The sequence below is a fragment of the Dermacentor variabilis genome, chromosome 3, assembly GCF_050947875.1.
Source record: "Dermacentor variabilis isolate Ectoservices chromosome 3, ASM5094787v1, whole genome shotgun sequence".
In the NCBI taxonomy this organism is placed as follows: Eukaryota; Metazoa; Arthropoda; class Arachnida; order Ixodida; family Ixodidae; genus Dermacentor; species Dermacentor variabilis.
Genome location: NC_134570.1, coordinates 74,322,987 through 74,348,996, shown reverse-complemented (window position 1 = coordinate 74,348,996; position 26,010 = coordinate 74,322,987). Strand labels below are relative to the sequence as shown.

The 26,010-nt window shown below is 46.0% G+C and overlaps 1 protein-coding gene across 13 annotated transcripts in view; it reads right to left on the bottom strand.

Moving 5' to 3' along the window:
- LOC142575875 (beta-1,4-N-acetylgalactosaminyltransferase bre-4-like) overlaps window positions 1-26,010 on the bottom strand; it is a 132,445-nt gene that overhangs the window by 5,659 nt on the left and 100,776 nt on the right. For all 13 annotated transcript variants that reach the window (XM_075685612.1, XM_075685619.1, XM_075685620.1 and 10 more), the window contains 2 exons: window positions 17,017-17,139; window positions 177-275 (listed from right to left, as the gene is read on the bottom strand). In XM_075685612.1, coding sequence (XP_075541727.1) covers window positions 177-275; window positions 17,017-17,139 — 222 coding nt within the window. The remainder of the gene's footprint in view (window positions 1-176; window positions 276-17,016; window positions 17,140-26,010) is intronic.

Below are 26,010 nucleotides of genomic sequence, written 5' to 3'. Positions count from 1 at the left end.
GCGAGCTTTTTACTGATAAAATGCCGGATATCAGGCAGTATTTTGGTTCGTTTTCTGAAGTATAATACGATTATGCTGTTAGAGGACTTATTGCTATGCGACTCGCTGCTGGTCGGTCGCTGCTGTGTCCCGCTAATTGTTTAACGGCATGCAGCAGACTTGTGAAAATATTTTACCTGCGATCGTTGCTGCGCTTAGTGTGGACATGGAAGAGCGAAACGTATCTCGCCACGTCGGCGGGCCTCCTATAAATACTCCATCTTTGGTACTGCAACCTGGTTGAAGAGAAATTCTTTGATATAGAAAATGCTAAAGTTGAAAAAAAGAGGCCTGCATACAAATCACTGCATGCCCGATTGAAGCTTACCGCAGAAACTCTCACGTTGAAAACAAGTAGTGTGCTACAAAGCAATCTGTATGTTCCCCATGCATTTGAGATCAGAGGAGCGCCACGCACCATTTCAGTTATCTTGTGTAGGAGGCGCCAAAATGCTTCTTACCCGTAATGTGGACGGTAGGGAGTTTAGCTACTGGTGTCGCGCTTCCTTGCTTTCCTAGAGGCAATGCTTTGGCTACGACGGCACATTTGCAGCCATAAAAAGCAATCCAAATGAGACTATGCGTTTCTGCAGAAAACTTCCTCAACATAACTATTTAGCGTTCCGCCGTACATTGTTTCAAGTACCTTTCTCCTCGTCCGCCTCTTCGCATCAGAAGAGCTTAACTCTATGTGTTTACTTCAACAATATTTGTACTCTATTGGGCACACTTTCAATCTTCTGCGTGCGTTACCATGCCGTCATAGTCAAGATGGGTGTGTGCTTAACGAATATTATGCTGTATGTGTGCGGCGTACATTAGTAGCAAAGCACTAGATGATTTCACATGGAAATGACATCTGATCTAACGGTGCTTGTACACTAAGCCGTATTCTGCTCTTCTGGAACGACAAATGTATATCCGCTTAGGACTTCCTCCTCGACAGGCGTTTCTACATCAGTCAACAAAGTGCAGCACCACATAATATTGTCTGGATGTACAGATTAAGTATCTTCGTCACGCAGACGATATTTAAGGCGAAAGCCTTAAGTGGCAAGTTGGAATGGTTTATACCGGAAAAACGCGGCGTGTAGTCCAGTGACACCCAAAATATCTTCACCAGAAATGGCTCATACCCCCAGAAGCAAGCAGAGAGAGAGAGAGAGATATATAAATAGATAGAGAGAGACACAGATAGACAGATAGATAAATAGATAGAGAGACAGAGAGAGAAAGAGAGAGATGCAAATGAGAGAAAGGCAGGGAGGTTAACCAGATTTAAAGCCTCCGGTTTGCTACCCTGCACTGGGAGAAGGGAAAGGGGAAGCAAAGACAGAATGGAGAGCGGGGACAAAAAGAAAGGCGTCATAAAAGCGGGATAATTATAGTCTTTCTAATAGGCCACTACCCCGTAAAAAGGTCAACAAAGCCTTGATCGACTTTCGGTGCGACGGCAGTTCATGTCGGCATTCCAAGACTGACTGTTCTGAAAGTGGCCTGTGGTCAAGACGTGCCAACACGGCCGCTATCTACAGCCGATGCACGCTGTATCGAGGACAGTGACATACTACGTGTTCTATAGTCTCCTCGCCGCCACAGTGACTGCAAGCCACACTCTCGTCCATAGCGACTCGGAAGGCAAAAGATCTTGTGGAAGCGACGCCAAGCAAGCAAATATGCAATGGCTGAATATGGATGAAGCAATGAAAGAAAGAACAAGGGAAAGTACTAAAGACATAACGAAAGAAAGAACAAAGAAAGGAAGCACGAATGTACAAAAGAAAGAAAGAAAGAAAGAAAGAAAGAAAGAAAGAAAGAAAGAAAGAAAGGCGGAATGAAAGATAGAACAAAAAGAAAGTACGAGAGTACTTTTAGGTGGTGCATTAGTTGCTCGCATGTGTCGTCAAGGAGGTCCACCTACAGTGCCACACGTGTACTTCACACTGCGACCTGCTATGTCCTGCAAGAAGTCTGACCCCTCCGACTGTATAAGTTAATGCACTACCCCGTGTGCAGCACGCCTTCGCCTTCCCGTGTTACAGGAGTGGAACATGCTGCCGAACCTTTGTTTTTGTGTCGTTTTCATCGAAGGTTATATCACTCTATCAAGCTCTACTGTAATAAGACTGATTAATGTGCATACCTGATCAGTAGCTGTGGTTTTCACAGTGAGTTATGTGGTCTTGATGTCAATGAAATACCGTCTCATCGAGCAAGAATATTTTTAAGAATGAAGCAGGTCGCTGACCATAGCCAAAACAAAATTACATTTCTTGATACACACGGATGTTTTCTTCATGATTGAAATATGGCTACGGTGATAGGTTGAAAGCTGAAGGTGCACTTGATTGAGGGTCCCACGCGGTTTGTTCTTTTTGTTTAAAGTGGCTAGAATAATTAAAGATTCAAGTTGAGCCTTGTTGATAGGTTCGCCTGCTGATTGTTCACGGGGGAGTCGGTTGTGCAACAAATAAACTGCCTCCGCTACTCTGTTCTTCTGCGATTTGCTTCAGTGGTACGAGTTACCCTTCTGGTGATGATGATGATCTATTGGGGTCCCATTTGAAACGAGGTGACGAGAAATAGCCATACTGCCTGCTTGAGTTAATAAAGTGGTCTTTACATGCTTTATTATTCTAACGTTATGTATACATCTCCTCAATCCTTACTTCTCTCTTTGTAAACTTCTGTATCTGCCTTCTACCGCTACCTATGCCTGTAACAGATCCGGTCCCTGAAATCCCTTCTGTGCTTTTCTTTCACCACTACTTCAAACATCGCTTGCTTATGTCGGCTCCTGACCGGCTGACGTTACTATCAACTTTAAATCGATGCGCTTTTGTGAAGTGTACCTTACCTAAGGGTCTCGCTGGGTGAATAACTTCGCATTCCATTAGGATATGCTGAGTGGTCTACGGAATTTTGCTACAGCAGACACAAGCCTCATCTTGTAGCGTATATTTGTTGCGGCATGGTTTTGTCCTTTGGCAACCCGCTCGAACCTCAAATAGCGAGGCACTGCGCTTTGTTTTATCGCATATACTTCTATTTTTTCTCGTCATTCTTGTCAATCTCCATGGTCATATTTATTTCCACTTTTTGAATCCAATTCACTGTCTCTGTTTCTCCCGCTTTCTTTTTGATGACCCTTTCCGGGTACTTCTCGAGACTCTTGGTGGGTGTTTCTTTCGAAACTAATTTCAGTCTGCTCTTCTCTGGACAATAAAAAAGAAGCACACCCCTTGTTACCCTGCGCTGCCTCAATTTTAGCTTTAAAGTGTGCTTACAAAGCCAACCGGGCTGCCGATCTTCGGTCAACTTCGAACATTGATAAGATATCCGACTTGAAGCATAGCATGGCATTTGTAAACATTAGCACTGGCACCACTACTACTTTCCAGATTCCACACAACGCCTCAATGTATTGTAGCCCTAAGGTTCTCTGTGTTTCATTAATGCTACATTCCGCTTCCGTCTTATTTTCACGTTATCTTGACAAGTAATTGAGTACATGTTTCCTTTCTTTATCTACACACCTAGCTATTTATATTGATTGACTATTTGTCTGACTTGCTGCTGAATTGATACCAGGTACTTACTCGTTTCTTCAAAAGGGCGTAATTTCAGATTTCACTGTGCTAAATTTAAAGGGTCCGATGGTCCATTTTTTGTGCACCCATTTTTTTAGTGCTAGAGAAAGCTTACTGGTCCGATTGTCCAACCATGCAGTGGCAACGCGGGAAACACCGTGGAACATTTTTATAAGAATTTTCTGATCTGCATTCCTGATGTAGTCGTGCTCAAGAAGCATGCTGGACACAGTGGTAGGTGAGCACGATGGTGATTATGCGCCGACATTGGCGGGAAGCAGCCGACTTTTGCGACTGTAGCTGTGAGGAAGTAATATTTTGTTTATGAAGCCGATATCCCCGCAGTTCATGCTTTATGAAGAGTTGAATACTTTTGCAATAATAGGTAAAGTCCGATTCTACGGACCACCAACGGCTCCCTCTAAATTACACAAACCTATCCCGAAGGCCATGCTTTTGCTGGCTGAATCCGCAAGGCGTTTATTTTTTTTTAGCCAAGCCAAGCTTTGTGGTATGATATACAAGTAGTGCTATACCGATAAACTCGATCTAGCGAAAGCCGATTTTACGAAGTTCCCGATCTAAAGAAGAAATTTGCATCGCCCGAAAGGTACCGATAGGGTTTAATATTATCATCAACCCGATTTAACGAAGTAAACTTGGCCGAACTTGATTTAACGAAGTTTTTTCTGAAATAAATTAGTAAAAAAGCCGTGATTTTTTTCTAATTTCGACATATCGAGCGTGCGCTCTGAAGCTATCCCGTTAACCAACTAGGCGCCATGGTCGCATCCCTAGCGTTATTTTGGCGAGGCTGCACGCTGCGTCCTTGCATGGAGCAGCCGCCTCAACGCCGCCTCGGTAGGGGCGGCGGTGGTTGCGTTCGTTATTTCATGGTTTACGCGACGGATGGCTAAATTAGCGGCAAATACAATACCGCGGTCGATTTTGCATGTCGCTTTGTTACAAGTTAACCATTTCACGAAATAATTCGAGCGTGATTATCACTTCGTTAAATCGAGTTTTAACTTATTGCAGTGCTGGCAGCCATTCACGGCACAGTTAACCGATAACATTTTTTTCATCTCAGAGACCGCAGAACTCGGCCGCGTACAAACTTGCATAGTCGCGCGCGTACAACAGCCCTCACGTGCGCCGCGATGCATTGAACACCTCTGCCCGGTCTGCCGCTGAACTTATAACCACGAAGGCAGCGTCGCTATAGTTAGCGTCCGCTTTTTTTTAAACATCGTAATAAGCACAGAATAAAGCGCAAAAGCCTAATAACACAAGAAATGTAATTTTAAGCACTAAGTATACTGTACTTAGTAAGAGCCGACCTACGTACAGCAATCTTATATACTACATCCGAAGTACACCAAGACTTCACCGTCAGGCCGCGCCGCTAACTCGTCAATGATGCTTTCTTTGTCCCTTTAAGATTATTATTCTGCATAACTTGCTAACAGCGTGCTGGATTCTGTCACTATAAATCATGGTCATTTCATTTCCATCAACGCCTCACAACACGTCCTTGCCCGTTCGGCCCGTTCTGGCCCGTTGGTCCCTTTATGGCCCAGATTTGTCGCTACGTTGCCACACATATTCGGAAGTCTTTGTAACTATCTTGCACTGTCCGCTAACAGCCCTATGTCGTTGGCATAGACTAATCCAGGGACTTTTTGTTGCACCATTCACCCATTACGAATGGAAAATAAATAGAACCTTAATTCACTGTTTTCCAGTCGTCTTTTTATGCCGTTCGGCTAAAGCATGAACAACTATAGACACAGCGGACATCGTTGCTTCTGTCCTTGGTGAATTTTGACCACTTCATTCAATTCCTGGTTTTCCATACAATTTGGACTCGGTGGTCTCTATAAAACGCCCTCAGCCACTCCACGAAATAGTAATCTATGGCTTTCTGCTTGCGAATATCCCATAACAGTTCACTGTCTACGTTTGAACTTGAATTTGAATTTATTTACAACAAGCATGTGCACATAGAGATGTTTGAGGCATATCGAAGTAAAGGCCGTTTAATAGCAACTTGACAAAGCTCCCAGTGATTGTCGTAGGCTCTCTAATACCTAGAGATAGTGCTCATAAAGGTCAATTTTGAGCTATTGAAAGAAGTACGCACTGAATTAGTACAAAAATATTAATTTCTAATCACCTGCCTGGTATAAACGTATTCGGTAGTTCCCCCAGTACATAATTTTCTCCACGAACTTCGATAGCTTTTTTTCAACAGTTCTCTCCTGATGACGATGACGATGACGATGATTTATTGGCACCTCCATTGAAACAGGGTGGTGACAAACAGTCACATAACTTGTTTGAATTAATCTCGAATTCTATACTTAAGTTCACGTTTGTAGCGTGAACGTTCAACATTCTGTAGTAGCGTGACCTTCAGTGACCGGCCCTACTGTGTGTGATCTGTACTGTGTCCTAACGCTTCTTCCTTCGAAGATGGGAAGTGGCGGGTTCAAACACCTTGTAGTGTATATTGTGAACCGACTACCAGTGAAACGGTGATTGCGCGCAGCTATACTTGGCGTCTCATCGTGGAGCGCACAATTAGCCCCGTAGCAAACTAGCCATGAATGTGATAGATAATTGTGGAGGCTGTTCGATGCGGCGTCACTTTAATTCCGGCTGCAGAGTCGAAACTCGGCGGAACAACGTGCTAGTGTACTGTGTTCTACTTTAGTCTTTAGATTTGTCCTGTTGCTCTTCTTTTCCTCTTTCCTCCCTTCCATCCTATCTTCCATTTCTGTGTTGCTGTCACCTCCCTTCAGAAGAGTAGGCAGGCGTTGTGCCCCTTCCGGTGGCAGTTGCCAGCCTGCTCCTCGCCTTCCCTTTCCTGTTAACTGTATATATGTGTATATGTGTTCAAAACAAATAATAATAATACATGCCTGATTATAGCAGTCTGCATACTTCTTAATCTTTTATTCTTCTCTTAAACTTTTTATATTCCCTAGAGCTTCCATACCTTCCTCGTGCCGCTATTTATGCCTATAACAAATTTGGTCCTACCAATCTCTGCCCGGCTTTCTTTTTCAACAATACATTAAACACCTATTGCTTATCTCTAATGATGACTGGTTGATGCTTTCATCTACTTCAAATCCAAGCGCTTCTGGAAGGTGTGCGTTACCCTACGGGTCACGCTGGAACACCTTGGCATCCCATTGGAATGTGCTGAGTGATCTCCGGATTTTTTCTGTAGCAGGTACATTCTGAAGCTCGTAAATATTTGCTCTAGTAAGATTTTTCCTTAGGCAATCAGCAAGAGCTTCCAATAGCAAGGCACTGATCGTTGTGTTATCCTACCTTTTTCCCATCTAATTTATTTCTCGTCATTCTTGTAGATTTCCATGGTATTTTTTGTTACCATTTCTTGCATCCAATTTACTGCCTCAATTTTCTAAGTCTCTATTTAATGAGTCCTGGTTATCTATATACAATGACCCTGTATATGTTCGCCAACTTTCTTGGCTTCATCCTCCATTCTATGCCCGCGCTTTTAAGTACAGATACTTGTGCACTTTAGCCATTCATTTTTTTGAATCGATGTTCGTGAGTCTTTCTGCGCAACTAAGTTTGCTCTGCACTTCTTAGACTTCCAAAAAGGACCAACCCATGCCTCGCTGCACTGCCTTATTTATGGTTTTACCATAGGCTATCAAAGCTAACCGGCCCACCGATCTTTGGTTAAGTGCAGACTACAAGGTATTCGATTTTATACACAAAATAGCACTTGCGAAGGTTACGGTTGACACCATTGCTCCATTTCCAGATTCCATTCCAACTGATATTTATTGTACCCCCAAACTGCTTTAGGCTGCATTACTGCTGCATTCCGCTTACCCTTTATTTTCAGTTATCTTGGTGAGTGCTTGAGTAAGTCCTTCCTTCGTTTATATAAACGCCCAGTATTACTTGATTACGCGTACAATTTCCTGTCGAATTGATACCACGTCAGCGCTCGTCTCTTCAGTAAATATCGTAATTTCCCATGCCTCCACGCTAAAATAATCCCTTGATCGAAGGCTTCTGTAGCTTCTTTTCCGACAGCTTAAGAAGGCTTCTAGCATGAGCTAACATAAGCGGAATACGGGAATAAAGACGCGTGGTCGATGGCGTGAGACGAGCATGACAAGGCTTGTATTTAGGTTTCGGAGTTAAAGGTCTTGTCGCGGTGGGCCGTTCCTGCGGCGGTGACTCCGGAAGCAGATACGAGCTAACTCGACTTTCCACCAGATGGCAACCTACCCACCGCCCCCCAGGCTAGCTAGGCGGATGTGGTGATGGTCCGATTCCGCATGTCGCGCGGAGATGGAACTCAAACCCTGTGTAAGTGTGGTTCGCTCACATGGAACCTCAGTTCCATACCGCATTACCTCGGAGACTGCACGGCACTGCTGCCTCTTTTGATCTTTGGCATCACGTGTGGCTCATGAGGGGGTCGATGTCAATGCCGAACCGCTGGGCGACACACCCTACCAACAATTGAAAAAGATTCTGGAACGCACAATGCCAAACAAGTGCATACGCTTTCAATAGCGTTTCATGGGTTAATAGCTGGGCGACTCGCGGCCTTTAAAACTCGCCAGTAGCATGCGGCAGCTTTTGGTTGTGGGCGATATCAGCACGCACGCTACATTCAGCGGCTCAACGCGTTGATTTGCCCGCGAGAAATTAATAAAGGCGTGTTATACCGCTTGTTGAGAGATGCGTCCGTGGCATCACTCTGCCTCTGTACACGGACGTGCTCGGACTCAAGATGTCGAGCTGCGCCGGAGTGGTGTCAGCGGCCGCAGCGGGTCGCGGGATGAGGCTTTTTGCTGCTTCTGAAGACTATCAAGTTATTCTGCTGTGCCTTCCAACAGAAATAATTGCGCTGAACACGGTGTTTATGCATGCTAACGTTTATGGTAGACGCTACTGAGTGGAATACTTCAGAGATACGTAGATTCATTTTGGTGTGCTCGCCGACATTGTCACGTTGGGCACGTACAAGATGAATAATGTCTGGAATATCAGCCCCAAAGACGCTACCGCTACGGCCAAGCTACTTGCTGCGAAGGACATGAAGGTGAAACAACACAAGCAGCTGATAGTCGACCCTAATGATCGAGGAATTTGCTTTAAAGTTCACTGGTTGCTCCACGGGGTTGCTCACGAGCATGTGTGTGTCAGGCTATCGCCGTACGGGAAGGTCGTCGAAGGGTCAAGGGAAAAGTGGCGTGCACAAGGCGTTGTCAATAAAGGTTCCACGACTCGTACGGCGACCTTTCAGTTGGGACCGGGTGTCGAAATTGACGACAATCCGCACCAAATGAAGGTGGCGGTGAACCTGCGCTGAATGTAGTACCAAACAGGACTCCAGTTTATAAAAATAAAAATTATGGGGTTTAACCACTTTCTTATTATGACGCATGCCGTAGTAGAGGACTCCGGAAATTTCGACCACCTGGGGTTATTTAACGTGCACCTAAATCTAAGCACACGGGTGTTTTCGCATTTCGCCCCCATCGCAATGCGGCCACCGTGGCCGGGATTTGATCCCGCGACCTCGTGATCAGCAGCCTAACACCATAGCCACTGAGCAACCACGGCGGGTAGGGCTCCAGTTTGCCTCCGCTGGCAATTCAGCGGGCATATCCGCAAAAGCGGAGGAAAGACAGGGAGGTTAGCCAGTGTACGTACTAGCTGGCTACCCTGTGCTGGGGAAAGGGGTAAAGGGAATAAATGGAGAAAGAAGAAAAAAAGGAAACTGGAAAATTCACGCAGTAATGCGATACTACGCGCTTTGACATTCAAAGACGATGGCACAATTCGCATGTCCTTACAAACTTCAGCAAAGCCCTTAAGGCCTTGAGTACCGAAGCCCGTCTGGACCAGTGTCCTAGAACTTTTTCCTCTGTGGAGGGGAAATTGCCCAGTATTTCGAGCACGGTCACGAGCACTTTTCTTGGCACATTGTAAAGGGCACAGTCACAAAGGAGGTGCTCAATCGTCTCCTCGCAGCCGCAGGTGTCGCAAGCAGCGCTGTCGGCCATTCCAATGCGGAAGGAATAGGAGTTCGTAAATGCCATGCCGAGCCACAGGCGGCACAGAAGTGGGCTTGCGCTCGTGGTGGTAGAGGGAGTTGCAGACGTGGATCCCATCTGTGGAGACGTGCGTTCGTGAATTTACTGGTGTTCGACAGATTCTGCGTAAGCTCACGGGCGAAGCAGCGACGACTTGTGGCTGCATCTGTTCTTGACAGTGGCACTGGTATAACATGGGAACCATCGTGGAATTGTCAAACAGCGTCATCTGCACTGTGATTTCCTGAAATTCCGCAGTGAACCGGTATCCACTGGTAGATGATGTTGTGCCCCTTGTGGATTGCGTGATGGTGGAGTAGTCGGAGGTCTCTGACTAGTTGTACATTAGGTCTGCGGTTTAAAGGGGACATCAGACACTGGAGAGCTGCCTTCAAGTCACATAAGATGGACCATGAATGTGATGGTTTGCGGCCAATAAAGTCCAGAGCAGCACGGATAGCTGCGAGTTCTGCAGCCGTTGATGATGCAATGTGAGACGTCTTGAATTTGATGGTGAATGACTGCGGGAGTTACTACTCATCCAACGGAACTTTTAGAGGAGACAGATTCGTCCGTGTAAACGTGTAAGCGTTCTTTGTGCTTGTCATGCAGGAATAAAGCGTGGTTTGTTTAAGGGTGAAAGATGACATCTCCGTTTTCTTTTTGATGCCGGGAATCACAAGAAGAGCCTGGAGTGGATGGAGGCACTGCATCGGTAGAGATGGTTGTGCTGCAGGCGTGAAGTTTGACGGTAAAGTTACATGGTTGGCGGCAGTATTCCTGCTAAACACTGAACGAGGTGGAGCGGCAGAAAGGGAGGCGAGAAGATGCGATGGAATTCGGGTGAAGTGCTTGATATACATCCTTAAAGCGTCGACTAGAAGATACGTATTTATGAGGTGGTCATGGGCGATGGCTATTGTTGCTGCAGTGGATGCACATCTGGGAAGACCAAGGCAAATTCGCAGAGCTTGAGCTTGCACAGAATGGAGGGCACAGAGGTTGGTCTTACCGGTCCCACCCAGTACAGGTAAGCTATAGTGCAGGAGGCCCAGGAACAGTGTGTTATAGAGTTGGAGCATCGCGCTCACAGACGCACTCTATGACTTTCCCGCAAGAAATGTGAACACGTGGGTTATCATGACTAGTTTCTTTTTTATGTAGAAGACATGAGGACTCCTGGAGAGGCCCCGATCTCTTATCACTCCTAGAAAGTGGTGCTTGTTCTCGTAGGCAATAGGCTGTCCATTAATTATGACAACGTACGGTTTTATTGCTTTGCGCGTGAAAGTGACGATAGAGCACTTCTCGGAGGACACCTCCAGACCTCGTGCTCGAAGATAACCTGATCTTAGTGTGGCCGCTTTTTGAAGTCTGGCGCGCACCTGGGGACGCGTCGCTCCTGATGACCAAATGCATATATCGTCTGCATAGATCGACCCACGGACAGATTGAATGGTATGAACCAGGTCGCTGAGCACGAGGTTAGAGTGGGGTTCAAGACTCCACCTTGTTGTACGCCTCGGTAGGTGCGTTGTGATGACGCACTATCCTCTGTTTGCACAAAAATGACCTGTCCTTCAAGAAGCTGAACATCCATCGAAAAGCAAGGCCACCTAGGCCGACATTACCCAAGGCGTCCAAGATGGCTCGATGGGTTACGTTGTCATAGGTGCCTTTAACGTCCAGGAACATCGCCGCTGGCAGGCTCCTTAGGCTTCTTTCGTGCTGAACGGACGAGACAAGATCTATGACGTTGTCTACAGTAGAGGGTCCGTGTCGGAAGCCTGCCATAGCATCAGGGTACAACTTGTAGTGTTCTAGATACCACTCTAGACGCGTCAGCACCATCCTTTCCATCACATTTTCTAGAGAACTGTACAGCGCAATGAAACGATGAGACGCCACATCTAGGGGTGATTTACCTGACTTGAGCAGAGGGACAAGGCGACTGGACTTCCATGCAGCAGGAACCACTCCTTCACGTCATGAATTATCGTACACGTCTAGAAGAGCATACCAGACTGTTTGACCGAGGTTTTCAAGAGCTGCGTATGTCACACCGTCAGGCCCAGGCGATGAGGAACGTCTGCACGCTGCCAACGCCACCTACAACTCCTCGATGGAAAACCGACTGTCCATACGAGAATCCCGAGAGATTGGAACATCACGGGGATCACGTGTAGGGAACGAGGATGGTAGACCAGGAACCTTGAAAGAAGAAGTCCTCCACTACGTCGATCTCTCTGCGACCTTGGTAGAGAGCCAGCCATTTGAAGGGGTGGCGTTGTTGTGGTGATGTTCGAAGACCCCGCACTGTTCTCCATATTTGTGGCAGGGGTTTATGTGGATCAAGGGAATCACAAAAAGTGTTCCATCTCAGAGACTGCGGAGAGTTTATCGGATGCTGGATTTTCTTCTGTATGCGTCTCGCCTCCCTTAGGTCGTAGATGGACTTGGTGCGCCTGTAGCTTCGTTCCTCGCGATGGCGAATTGCTCGAAGCTGCTTCAGTTCTGCTTCGAATTAAGAATATTTAGGAATAGGCCTAAAAACTCTTGTGTCTTCTTGATCAGCATCGTTAATTAGCTTCTCGATGTTGCCAGGTAGACAGTGCCGGCTCTTTTGGCAATTCTCAATGAGCAACGTGTATTTAGGCCAGTCGATGCGACGAAAACTGTGGTAGTGTGTGGCTTGCGTATGCCGTCGTTAACATATGTTGGAACATGGTCACTACCATGTGTTTCGTTGTCCTAAACCATTTCAGACTGGCACTGAGGCATCCTGAAACAAAAGTTAAGTCCAGACGGCTGCACTCTGCCATTGAGGCATATTGAAACAAAAGTTAAGTCCGGACAGCTACTGTATGTCAATCCCCGCCGAAAAGTGGGACTGCCATCATTTAGGCAGCAGAGTTCATGGTCCGACGAGAAGGATAGTACACGTCTTCCTCGACAATGCATCTTTAAGCGTCCCCATAGCGGATGATGCGCATTGAAGTCGCCGGTAGTAATCTATGGTCCAGGTGTCGCTGTTAAAATTGCACTTAGTCTTGCGTAGTCAAATCGGCTCGAAGTTGAAATGTAGGCATCTACGAGCGTGAGTGCGACGTTCTTGCATTTTATAGCCAAACATATGTACTCATTGTCGTCATCATGTGCCACTGGGTGCAAAAAATACATGAAATCGCATCTGATGTAAACGATGACTTTGCCGCGGTCGCTACAGGTGGCAGACACGAAAGCTTTATATCCTGATAGGCGGATGGCGCTCTCAATGTTTAATTCACAAATGACGAATATTCGAAATGTGTTCTTAAAAACAAACGGAAGAAAGTCCGATATGTGGGATTTAATGACTCTGACATTCCACTGGAAGATAGAAGCTTCCTTGACTTCTTTAAGGAACGAGTGTAGAGGAGCAGCCATGGTGCTTCTCAAGACCGGACAGTACCGGATTCAGGGCATCCAGTATTTGAAGTGCACCTCGAGCTGCCGGTGTATGGTAGTAAGTAGTACTCATAGCGTGTTCATAAGGGCCCTTATCATGGTGACAACTTGTTTGTCGTCGTCTTGGTTGCTGTCAGAAGGTGAAGCATGATAGGGCGAGCGTGCTATATCTTGCCGCTCTGCTGGTTGATTTAGCCGTGGCAACGGCGGCCACTCCTTGCATGAGGCAATGATATTGGAGACTTTGAGCTTAGGATCCTCGTTGCTAGTATTGCTGGTTGTATGCGGAAGTGTGTGGACTGTCAGTGGACGCGGAGCTTCCTTATCAATATCAGTGGTTTCCTAAATCGCCGGTGACGTGAACGTCGACGTCGCACCTTAGCGGCAGCCTCCCTGTGCGAGGAACCATCCCTCGTAATTTGCCTCAAGACTTTAGCCTCATTTTTCGTATGTGGACAATTCTTTGAAAATGCATCGTGAGAGCCTTGACAATTGGCACACTTTTGGTTTCCTGCCCGACAGGCGTGGGAGCTGTGCGACCCAGAGCATCATGAGCACACGGCCGCATTCGTGCAAATCGCACTAACATGCCATATCCTTTGCCACTTCCGGAATTGAAGTGACTTTGACACAAAAGGCCGTACTACTTGTCGGAAGTGACCCACCTTGACGTGTGATGGTAGGCTGTCTCCTTTAAAAGTTAACTTCACGCACTGCAAGTTCATCAGGCGACGGGCTTGCAATATGGCAATTCCCTCTGTCGCCGGCTTCATGAGTATAGGCAGGTCAGCGTCGCTTAAGAAATTATCTGCGTCATACACAACACCGGCCGTAGAGTCATTATCGTCTTGTTTATAGCAGCGTAAGTTGATGCTTTCCAGCACCTTAACGTTGCTCAGAATGTCTAACACCCTGCGCTTTGTGACATCTATAGCGAGAATGTTCTTACGGGCGTTGATCCTAACTTCTTTGATCTGACCCAGAAAAAGGGACTCGAGCGACAAAGATGTGGCTTGGCGGTTGAGCCGGTTTAGAATATCGCTAGCAGCCACAGGCACAAATAAACTTGTGTGGTCTGATGGCTTTCGCGTCGGGATCACAATTGCCTTACTCGTGGAAGGAGATGTTCTGACGAGTCTTCTCTTTACTTTGTGCTTCGCTACTGGCACGAAGTCACTGTCATCCGAGGTTTCATCACTGGTCGCTGAGTAGATCACAGTTTCCTCGCTGTCGGTGTCACTCGGGCGGCTAGACCGCTTTCTTGGAGCTGCCGCTGTTGACGCAAAAGGACCTGGCAACACTGCAGGTGACTCCACGTCCATCGCCGTAGTTAAGGAAGCGGCGCCTCCCGCAAAGTAACTTGAAATTCGCAGAGACGAAAACCCGCGTTCCACACAGTAGACGCTTCGTCGTCGTCGGGGAGTGCTAGATGCCACTTTGTATGTTTTGCCGACGGTACGGCCATGGGGCTTTCCAATGTACGAAAAGTTATGCAAGCGCCACATGATCTCTGAGGGGTGATGATACGTCAGAGCGCGTCATGGACGTAGCTGATGCCCAAGGAACATCCGGAGGAGTGGATGGTCAAACTTCACGCGTTAAGGAGCCTCCTGACCCTTAAGCCTTTCAAAGAAGAGTGGTCTCTGCTGGCCCAAGCTGTTGATGCGAAAAATCTAAAGATAAGAAAACACCGAGGTCACTACTAATGACGCGTGCGTGGACAAACCTGCCGTGTTTGCTTAGTGGCTATGGTATCGGGCTGCTAAGCATGAGGTCGTCGGATCAAATCCCGGTCACAGCGGCCACCTTTCGATCGGGGCGAACTGCCAAAACACACGTGTACCTAGATTTAGGTGCACGTTAAGGTACCCTGGGTGGTAGAAATTGCCGGAGTCCACCACTATAGCGTGCGTCATACTCAAAAAGTGGTGTTGGCAGGTAAAACCCCATAATTTAACTTAATCGACGCGGACAAGCCCGCGTGTGTGGACTTCTCGGAAGTATGAAGCTGTGGTGTGAAATCAAAAAGGGCTCACGAGAATAGCGACGAGACAGCAGCTATCGTTCTGCGGTCCACATTGCGACCTCGACCGAACCTGGCCACTGGTAAAGGTAAAGCCAACACCGCCTCCAGACTCAACGTAGAGTGAACACCGCTATGGCCCAACCCTCTGGCATGCGGCTTCTTCCTGAGGTAACCACCACGCTTCCCAGCCTTTCTTCGTAATCACCTTTTTCGACATCCCGTTTAGGCCGGGGAACCCTGTAGCGCTTCTGTCGATAGCCTAAGGCAGTGAGTGAACAAAGTTTATTTTAATATAAAATAAATCAAGCTGTTTAGTCTCGAAGGTGGCCGGCTACCCTGTTCCAAATAGCCGCGACCGTGTGGTGATGGTCTACACCTGTTCACCAGCTCTAGCTAGTCCTAAAGACTTGGCTTTGGCAGCTGGACCTCCAACTGGTCTTGGATGGGCATTGTACGCGAGATTTTGTTTTCTTCCACAATTAGTAAGCATAACGGGAAGATGAGGATAACGATGCTCGGTCGCTGGTGGGCGCCGAAGCACGACACATTGGCAATTACATTTTGGAACTAAATGTATTATTCTGGTGTGTCGTTCCTACACTTCTTTGATCTGCACCTATGCAATGTGCCCGTAAAACTAGCGAATAAGCAATTTAGCGTTTGTTGGTTTTCAAGTAAAGTGACTGAAATATGGGAACCTACCCTACAGGTGGGCTCCTGATACACTCGGAATGCGAGGTTGGTGGGAAGGGTCATTAGCAGTGTGCACAAAAGGGAAGCACACATCTTTTCCTTCTTCCACACTAAATATGGTGGAATGCCTGCTGCTATTTAGACAATCAAGTAAACATTTCATGCCCCTGCCTTTTCGGGCATCGTCAGCTCAAATACGGATGGTAGGTCTTTGGGGAATGCTCTGGATGAAACACAACGGTAGTTACGTGTCAAAGAATTCCGATAAAATAAAATCGACATCTGGTTCAATTTATAGCTAGGATATACACAGCCTACATAGCGCCGAGATTTATTTTTTTTTTATTTTGGAAGCAACGTGAACACGCATGCCAGCAAGAACGCTACCATGTCAAGGTGTTTGGGCATACACGGAGCATCGCACACGCAACTCGAGCTAATTTGTGCCGTATGCTGAGTGCTTGTGGGAAATACATACTGCTCCAATGTTATGAGCATTATCGACATACATTGATATTTCCTTATCCTACATCTTGTTTTAGCGCAAGGGTACAAGAGAAATGAAGCTGCGCTATTCCATATTCCTTCTGGCAAAGCTTTTGTATAATGGATATTTGGCAAAACCGGTGTATTGAAAATATAGCCGTGTGATGAGTTGGCTTGTGCGCCTCAGCTATGCTTTCCAGCAGCTTGCTTGGATGGGATATCATACCAATTTTGAAGAGAATTATTAAAATATTCCTGTAACTAGCCCAATCAAGCCGATGCGTGATTGCTTCTCAGATCTTCAACGTTTACCATCAAGGTGTTAATAAACTTCCGGCTCTGTCGGTACCTCGTTGCCTATTTCATTTTTGTTTCATTGTTATCATCTTGAAGGTGCGAAGGCATTACACAAAATACTAACCAAAACACTCGCATCACCCTTACATTGGGGAACAAAAAGAACCATTGAATTTGCAGCTTGAAGAGACAGTTTTCAGATCAAGTCGGCTGTGTGGACAACATGCGTCATGGCAAGCAGAACATGACAAGCTGCCTATAAATTGAAACTTATAATGTGCAGCAGAATGCTTCTAAACCTCCGTTCATGCTACACAGCTAATAGAGTACTCACCTGTTAGACATGTCGTCATCTTCGGCTCCCCACCCCCAGTACATATTCGAATATCCGTTTACGCGCAAAAATTGTTCCTTGGTCAGTGCAGTAACGCCACCAAATATAGGGGGATAAAAAACGCTGCAAGGACGTAAAACTGTACTTCAATAAGTGCTTATAAGCTTCTATCGCTTGATATATGTTTGTTGAACTTTGCTACGTAGCCACCTAAAGATAAGGGATGGAGACACTTTTGGTATTTATTCTCTGCATGGCAAAGGTGGCATGACCTGGCACGAATGCTTAGACATACCGCATGGTAAACGTTCGCACCGATGGTCTCTGATATAGCCCAGGACTTACTCCGGCAGCGTGCATATTATCATTGTGTTTATATGAAAGGCTATTTGCTGCGTTTTTATCAAGAACAAACAACATGGAGTTTTCGAGCACTCCAACACTGCGAATGGTAATCGTGACTTAAAGGTATGCCGTCATAAAAGGTTGATACAAAAATCGACCGCGTAGTATGAAATTAATAGGAGGTCCTGTCACAACTGGCTGATCACTGTCTCATGCATAACGTAACCTATTTACATATGCATGCTAGACTGGTCTCCTAGAGCGAAACATGCCTGGTGTTCTGAGACTCGGAGCCTCTTGCGTTTTGTGAAATTGAAATGTGGCTACGAAGGCAGCGTTAGTGCTGCGCTAAGGTCATCACACACATGTGCATACAATTTGATGAAAGCACATCTCTTCACGTTCTTTGCCTTCGCGGATCTAACTGAAGACACTTGGCGGGTCTAAGCTCAAAGAGAAGTTCAGGCATGAGCCCATCTGTCGATTGATATCGACATTGATGCCCTCAGCTGTGAAGCCACATAGCGACGCACCGTATTGTCGCTGCAAAGGCGCGTTAGTGATGAGGCGTGTATGCTGACGGGGGTTCCTTTTCATGCTTCCCCCATAAAACCCTGCACGATCTGACGGCGGCGCCGCGAAGTCCGTGCTTGGCGCAGGTGTGAATATATATTGTTACTTTGCAGAAGCCGGACTGACGGACTGACGGAGCGGCTCAATCTCATGTTGTTATAAATGAGAGTTCTTAGATGACACTGGTATAACGACGACAACGTGACGGTGACATAAGGATAATGGGATGACGACGAAGATCAGACGACGTCCGGCGAAGGCTAGACTTAGAACAGCTGCGCTGGTTAAAGCTACCGTCTGGGCTGCAGTATTCTCTGCACGCAGATGACACCTGCATATGGGCCTGTGAATCTAACATACAAGAGATTCCAACAACGCTGCAATAGGGCCTTGGTATTATCGACACCGTTTTGGAAGAAATAGGCATGCGTCTATGATATGCAAAGACGGCCGCACTTATTTTCACTAGACGAGAGCTGAATCATTTCAAACTTACGCTTGAAGCGCAATCTTTGATGTTCGTGAAAGAGCAAAAATTTGTTGGCGCTATTATGGACTGCAAGTGGTCATGGGCATCCCACATCCGCACAGTTGAACAGCAGAATAATGCTGAATTAAACGTGAGTGCGAACTGCAGGAACCCAGGCATCTGCTCACGGTGTTCCAAGTCATATATATATATATATATATATATATATATATATATATATATATATATATATATATATATATATATATATATATATATATATATATATATATATATATATATATATATATATATATATATATATGACACTTGTGCTGCGGACTTCAAGTGCTCCAACTGCAAGGATGCACAAGATGCGATTTCAAAAGATCCCCCCTTCCAGAAAAATGAACAGAGGATGTTGAGGCAGATGGTTAGAGACCATTCGACACATAAAGAACCAGCAACTAAAGTGAGAAGCCGACGTTCCCGGCATCGCAAGCCAAGAAAGCACACCGATAGGTCTAAGGAAGTACCCAATCCGGCGAACCACTGTTGTCAACCACTGACGTCAGTGGTTGTCAACCACTGACGGCAAGCATTACCGGCGCAGCTGAGAGAAGGACACCCACCATCGCTGTTTCAAGTGAAGCATGAGCACCTCTACTAAAGGCACGCCAAATTGCAGAACTGCGAGGCACGAGTCGTCGACATACTACGAATGGCCTTACAGCCGGCCTTGTAGCACTCCGCGCGGAAGGTCAGGATCTGCAAGTACTCGCCATGCTGGGGTCTCTCATGAATGTCATGCGTACATTACTGACGAACTCGAACACCCTGAATGCTCGCAACGCACTGCAGGTACTGGACGAAATAAATCTAGTGCTTGCATGTCTTGAATAGCATAATGGCTCATTCACCGCAGTCATTCCATAAAAATATGTTTAGTATTTTCGACCTTCATTTTCTCGAACAAATTTTTCATCGTCGCTGTCTGTGAACCAAACCTTCAAACTACAATCCGGCTTTCACGATATGAAGCTTTGTCATCCACAACCTCTACTGTCCTCAGCAAGGTCGTCGTCGATGTTTGGTGTAGACTCACCTGCTACTTTCACTTTTGCATCAAGATGACGACCAATACGTGTGTTTTACTGTGAAGACAAAATAACTTACATTCACTCTTGTCGCTGCATATATTTCTGCAACCAATTGTTTAGACACGCAACGACTGGGTGGTTTGTTATCCACAACACCTGGCCCTTTGATTCTTAGTGGAGATTTTAACGCACATGGCCGGCTCTGGGGGAGCTTGAAGATGAACTACAAGGGAAGAAAACTAGAAGCATGTGCCTCGAACCAAAAGCTTTGTTGTCTCAATTACGGCAGCCCAACGTATTTACGGGGACCGACCTACAGCAGCTGCCTAGACTTTAATTTGCTCTCTCGGTGTTTTCGAAGCAGTCAAAAGTGGTTTTCAGACATAGAAAGCCATGGAAGTGATAACGTTCCTAGCTATTTGAAGATCAAGGGAATGGCAACGTCTCTATCTACTGCCCTCTGTAGAATAGACTGGACGAATTTCAGGCCGCTTACAGAAGATGAATGTCAAGAATGCCACCCGTGCTTCCTTGAGAATCAGATTCTAAATGCACTGTAAGAGTATATATGTTCACTTTTAGGGAATTGAAAAGGCTTCGAAGGATTCGCCGACGAGCAGAAAAAACATACAGGGGCAGCAAATGTATTCACAATCTGAGGGAGGCGAGGCGGATCCAAAATAAAATGCAGCATTGCGTCGAAATCTTGCAATCTGAAAAGGGAACGCTTTTTGGAGTCTTTGGGTCCTCGTGAGCCTCTGTCCCATATATAGAGAACTCTGCGTGGCCTACAATCGTCTCCACAACAGCGCCATCCTTTTACGCCTCTTTCCCTGCAACAAGGATGATGTGAGAACGAAGTTGCTGAGGAATTCTGCGCAAGAATTGCTGGCTTGCCTTCACTGCCTGTATGAACATCTTGCGATGTTTCGGCATGCCAGAACTGCCGCATGGATCTCATGTTCTCTGTGGAGGAGCTAGAAGAAGCTTTGGAGTCTTATAAGAAGTCATTGTCGCCTGTGCCCGACGGATCACATACAAGGCAGTTGGAAACCTTAGCCAGAAAGCCCGCAGTGTGCTGTTGAGGGGATACAGCGAATCCTGGCGCAAAGGATTGATTGTTTCTGAGTGGAAGGTAAGCCGCCTAGTACCTTTACTTAAGAGTTATAAATCTCCATTAGACTTGGCATCTTACCGACCCATCGGTCTTGCCAGTTCCGTTAGGAAACTAATGTAAAGGATAGCGTTTGCGCGCCTTGAATGGTACTTAGAGCATAATGAGGTATATTCTAATGTAATGGCGAGCTTCCGGAGCGGTCGATCATCCATCGAATACGTGCTTGATTTAGTAACATCCATTCAGCATCAAAAGAGCATGAAACAATTAACGGTGGCGATGTTTCTTGATGCCAAAGGCGCATATGATGATGTAACACACCAAGCGATCCTCGATGCTTTGACTGATGTGGGAATTGGTGGGCGTGCACTGCGCTGGATTCACAGCTATTTGGAGGATAGACCCTTCTTCGTGCTTAGAGAGGATGGCATGACATCCAACCATAAATCCAGGAATGGTGTGCCTCAAGGTGGAGTGTTACGCCTCACGCTCTTGAACGTAGCACCGTTGGGTCTTGTATCATTGCGAAGGACGGTCCAGATATTCATCTATGCAGATGATATCTGCATCTTGGCGTCCGGCGTGACACGTCTGCAGACACGAGCGAGGCTGCAGAAGGCGGTCCCACAGACGCCTTGTTAATCGCATGCGAAAGGCGTAGAACTCCTCAGAAATATGCCGATTAGTCGTCTTTACACGCAAAACAATGACTCCATATGTTATACACGTAAATGAACAATTGCTTACGAAACAAAGCCCCGTTTTTGTAGAGTTATCATCGACCGCGATTTGCCTTGGACGCCACATATTCCACGTATGAAAAAGAGGAGGACTGCAATAGCCCATGTATTGAAATTGGTTACCGCAAATTCTCGGGGCGCATCTGTACAATCGATGCTCCGGTTGCATCATGCATTATTTATGGGCTTCCTAAGATACAGCCTGCACGTGCTGAGAAGCACCAGAAAAACTAACCTTCGCGCACTCCAGTGTATACAAGCCCAAGGTCTAGGGACATGCGTCAGCCTCCTTAAGTGTGCATCCACAACAGCCACTCCCGCCATAGTGCGTTACCACTCTTCAACAATATACATCGCAGTTGACGCTCTAAGAGTGTACATTCGACATGTCGCAAGGGCACGAGTTCACCATCTTGCTTAGGCCACATAAGAGTTTCAGCCGTCTCATGACTACTTACGGAGCACCGCTACCATCTAATTACATCCCAGCAGCATGGCATTCGCTGCCACTGTGGTCTCTGCATTCACCTACGCTGTGCCTTACCATTTCAGGCATAAAGAAGAAGGCACAAATTCCGTCTGCAGCATTGAAGCAAGCAGCATTGTTACTATTACATTTGGTCTACAGTGACTTCTTACATGTTTACACGGATGGTTCGGTCACGCGCTCCAGTTCAACAGCTCTAGTGTTTGTCACAGCAATATCTAAAGTGATAAAATTGCGAACATCGGACTTCACATCAACGATGGCTGTCGAACTTGCAGCTCTGCGTGCAGCAATTCAGTTGATCGATCACGAAACGCACCAGAAATGGTTCACCTTCTGTGATTCTAAGGCCGCCCTCCTGAGACACACGGGAAATTTACCATTGGAAAGTTGAGAGAGGACATGACATCTATAGATTTCATTGATTACGAGAAAACGTTTGATTTTGTCGAAATCACAGCAGTCATGAAGGCGTTACGGAATCAAGGTATAGACGAGCCGTATGTAAAAATGCTGAAAGATATCTATAGCGGCTCCACAGCCACCGTAGTCCTCCATAAAGAAAGCGACAAAATCCCAATAAGGAAAGGGGTCAGGCAGGGAGATATGATATCTCCAATGATATTCGCAGCGTTACAGGAGGTATTCGGAGACCTGGTTTGGAAAGAATTGGGGATAAGAGTTAATGGAGAATACCTTAGTACCTTTCCGCTCGCTGATGATATTGCCTTGCTTAGTAACACAGGGGACCAATTGCCAACGCATGCTCACTGACCTGGAAAGGCAAAGTAGAAGGGTGGGTCTAAAAATTAATCTGCAGAGAACTAAAGAAATGTTTAACAGTCTCGGGGAAGAGAACAGCAGTTTACGATAGGTAGCGAGGCACTGGAAGTGGTAAGGGAATACATTTACTTAGGACAGGTAGTAACCGCGGATCCGGATCACGAGACCGAAATAATCAGAAGAATAAGAATGGGCTGGGGTGCGTTTGGCAGGCATTCTCAGATCATGAACAGCAGGTTGCCATTATCCCTCAAGAGAAAAGTGTATAGCAGCTGTGTCTGACCAGTACTCACGTACGGGGCAGAAGCCTGGAGGCTTATGAAAAGGGTTCTACTTAAATTGAGCACGACGCAACAAGCCATGGAAAGAAAAATGATGGGTGTAACGTTAAGGGATAAGAAAAGAGCAGATTGGGTGAGGGAACAAACGCGAGTTAGTGACATCTAAGTTGCAATCAAGGAAAATAAATGGGCATGGGCAGGACATGTAATGAGGAGGGAAGATAACCGATGGTCATTAAGGGTTACGGACTGGATTCCAAGGGAAGCGAGGCGTAGCAGTGGGCGGCAGAAAGTTAGGTGGGCGGATGAGATTAAGAAGTTTGCAGGGACAACATGGCCACAATTAGTACATGACCGGGGTAGTTGGAGAAGTAAGGAAGAGGCCTTTGCCCTGCAGTGGGCGCGACGAGGCTGATGATGATGATAGTAATGATGTTGATAATGACATCATATTTGGTTGGTTGCCATGTCATTGTGGCATCCTTGCAAACGAGCTAACAGACACAGCCACTCAATCTTCACCGTCGAATGCCGATTGCGTTGTTATGCCGCTGTCAAGAACAGACGCAGTGGGAAAGTTCGGTGCGCTTGCTCGAGAGCTTGCCTTGGTCCAATGGAATTCGGCAGACTTTAAAAACCAGCGCCCTTGTTGCCTGGATCCTGATCTGAAGCTCCGCCTTGCGTATGGCTTGCCGCGACGAGAGGTAACTCCCATCTGTCGCTTATGACCTTGAAGTAGATTTTACCAATGCATATTCTTACCTCAGCGGAATGACCGCAAGTTCAGATTGTGAAGTTTGCGGGTGGAAAGAGATGATACAGCGCACATTCTGTGTGATTGTCGTCGTGTCAGTGCATAAAGACGAGTTCTCAGCATCGGATTAGCGGATCAGCGCACGGCAGGATTGACCACCGTCCCCTTACGGAACGCCGAATTCTTGGAGCCTGGTCCCTGTCGACGTCGGCACGAACTACTTTAAAAGCGCTAGTGTGCTTTTTAAAGAGAACATGGCTCATTGAAAGGCTATAGAATGTGCCAACTGGTGTTTTCCTGTTTTTAATCTTCATCTTGGCTTCCTAACTTTTCTGCCCCTTGCCCCATGCGTCAGTGCAGAGTAGCCAACTGGACACTTAATCTGATTAACCGTTCTGGCTTTCGCTACTTGTTTTCCTTCCTTCCTAGCTTCCTTCGGCGACTCGCTGGCACAAAATGGAGGACATCAGTCTCTTCCATAGTACAAGGTCATAACGCACTCATAAAACAAGAAATTGCTTGTTCGGTCCCTATTTTCCTTGGTTTATCGCAAACATTTAAGGAAGGTCGTGAATGTTTACAGGCAAGGAGGCTGCGAGTATGTCTTGGGATTCTGCAGGCTACTTCGAGTTCTTTTGAAATTGCTGGAGGTCGTCAGCCACCATTTTCTGTGATACGAACGGCTGAATTATGCGGATATATTTAAAGAATCTCAACACGAGAAGTATCCATTAAACCTCACGCTTACCGAACGAAACAAAAGTAGAATTTACGATGTTGTTCAAGATCCTAATGCAATATTACCAAAATTTGAATTGTGCAAGGTTGACGTTAGTTACCCTCCTTGGATGTTAAGAAGCCCTAACATTGAAATATTGGTTGAGGGGGTTATATCTACGTGGGACATGTTCATGGTAGCCGCACAGCGACTGGCACAATACCAAATTTACATATATCCCCAGTACATTGATGAGTATACAGACGGTTCATGTAATAAAATTCCTCGGCTCCAGCAATCATCATTCCACATTTGGTGCTAGAGCGAACATTTAAATTGCCTTGACAGACGCCTTTCACCGTGGCAGAACTGTTTGCAATCACCTGTGGTTTGCCTTTCATATCAACGGTAAAAAATACGCAAAAATGGCTTATTTTTACCGATTCACCAGCCGCTCTCGATATACTACAAGTGAATTAGAGAAATTCTATGAACATTTTGCTATTATATGAGCCGCTCAAAGAACACACAAAAGCAAGCGCAATGAATCACGTAATTGCATTTCAGTGGATACACGGGTACTAAAATATTCCTGGTAACACTGCAACGGGTGCAGCTGCGAATTGGGTGCGCAATAATGCAGAGAGGATCAGTCTTCCTCTTTTGCACAATGAAGTCATTCTGCTCCTGAGACAGATATCCTGTCGTCTCAGTAAAACTACCCGATATGATCAGCAATCTGAGAACTCGGCTTTATACTTTATAGACCCATGTACAACCCTATCAATACCGTCAAATCTGAGAGAAAACAGAAAATTCGAACCATTAGCGCACCGCCTTTGGCTTGGTACTGCATTTACGCGACACATTTTATACATGATAATACATGCCTATAGACCGCAGTGTTCTTGTGGCCATCCAGACGAAGATGTGCGTGATCTCCTCCGGGAGTGCACCAAATGTGATTCACCACGAAGGTATTGCAAGCAAATTCGTTACTTTTAGATAGAAGACAATTCATTCAAAATAAGATACCCTGTCCATGACCCACAGTGGGCCATGGACAGAAAAGAGCACTTGCTTTGCAAAACTTTTGCGAGGACAGAACAAATTGGGGAAATATGAAAATTCAGTTTATCCTAATAAGCTAAATGAGTGATATAAATGTTGTTCTGTGTTCAAGATTGATTTATGTGGTGATAATGTTCCCTACGCTATGTGTAATTCTGTTCTGTGCTTTGCAGTGTAATTACTTGTGTTCTGTGCTTTAGCCATTCGAAATATTTCACTTTATATAAGCGTACATGTACTGAGATCATGCACAAACCTTTGCGATTCATGTAGTGTTGAACAGTGGTGTTTTTATACATCTGGTGTTCTACTGAGTGTCATATTTAGTGACTTTACTATCTTTTTTTGCAAATATTTGTTTTTTTTTGCTATGTGACAAAGAGTAGCCGGTGTCTCCAAAAAGGCGTCAACCTCTCCTATTACCCATTTCTACAAAAACTCATTATAAAGAAAATGGCGACGCCATGACGTCGGTCGGATGACGAAGCGTTAGTCACTACGATGGTATGACAACGGATGTGTGATAGCGACTGCGTGACAGCGGCTGTATGACAAC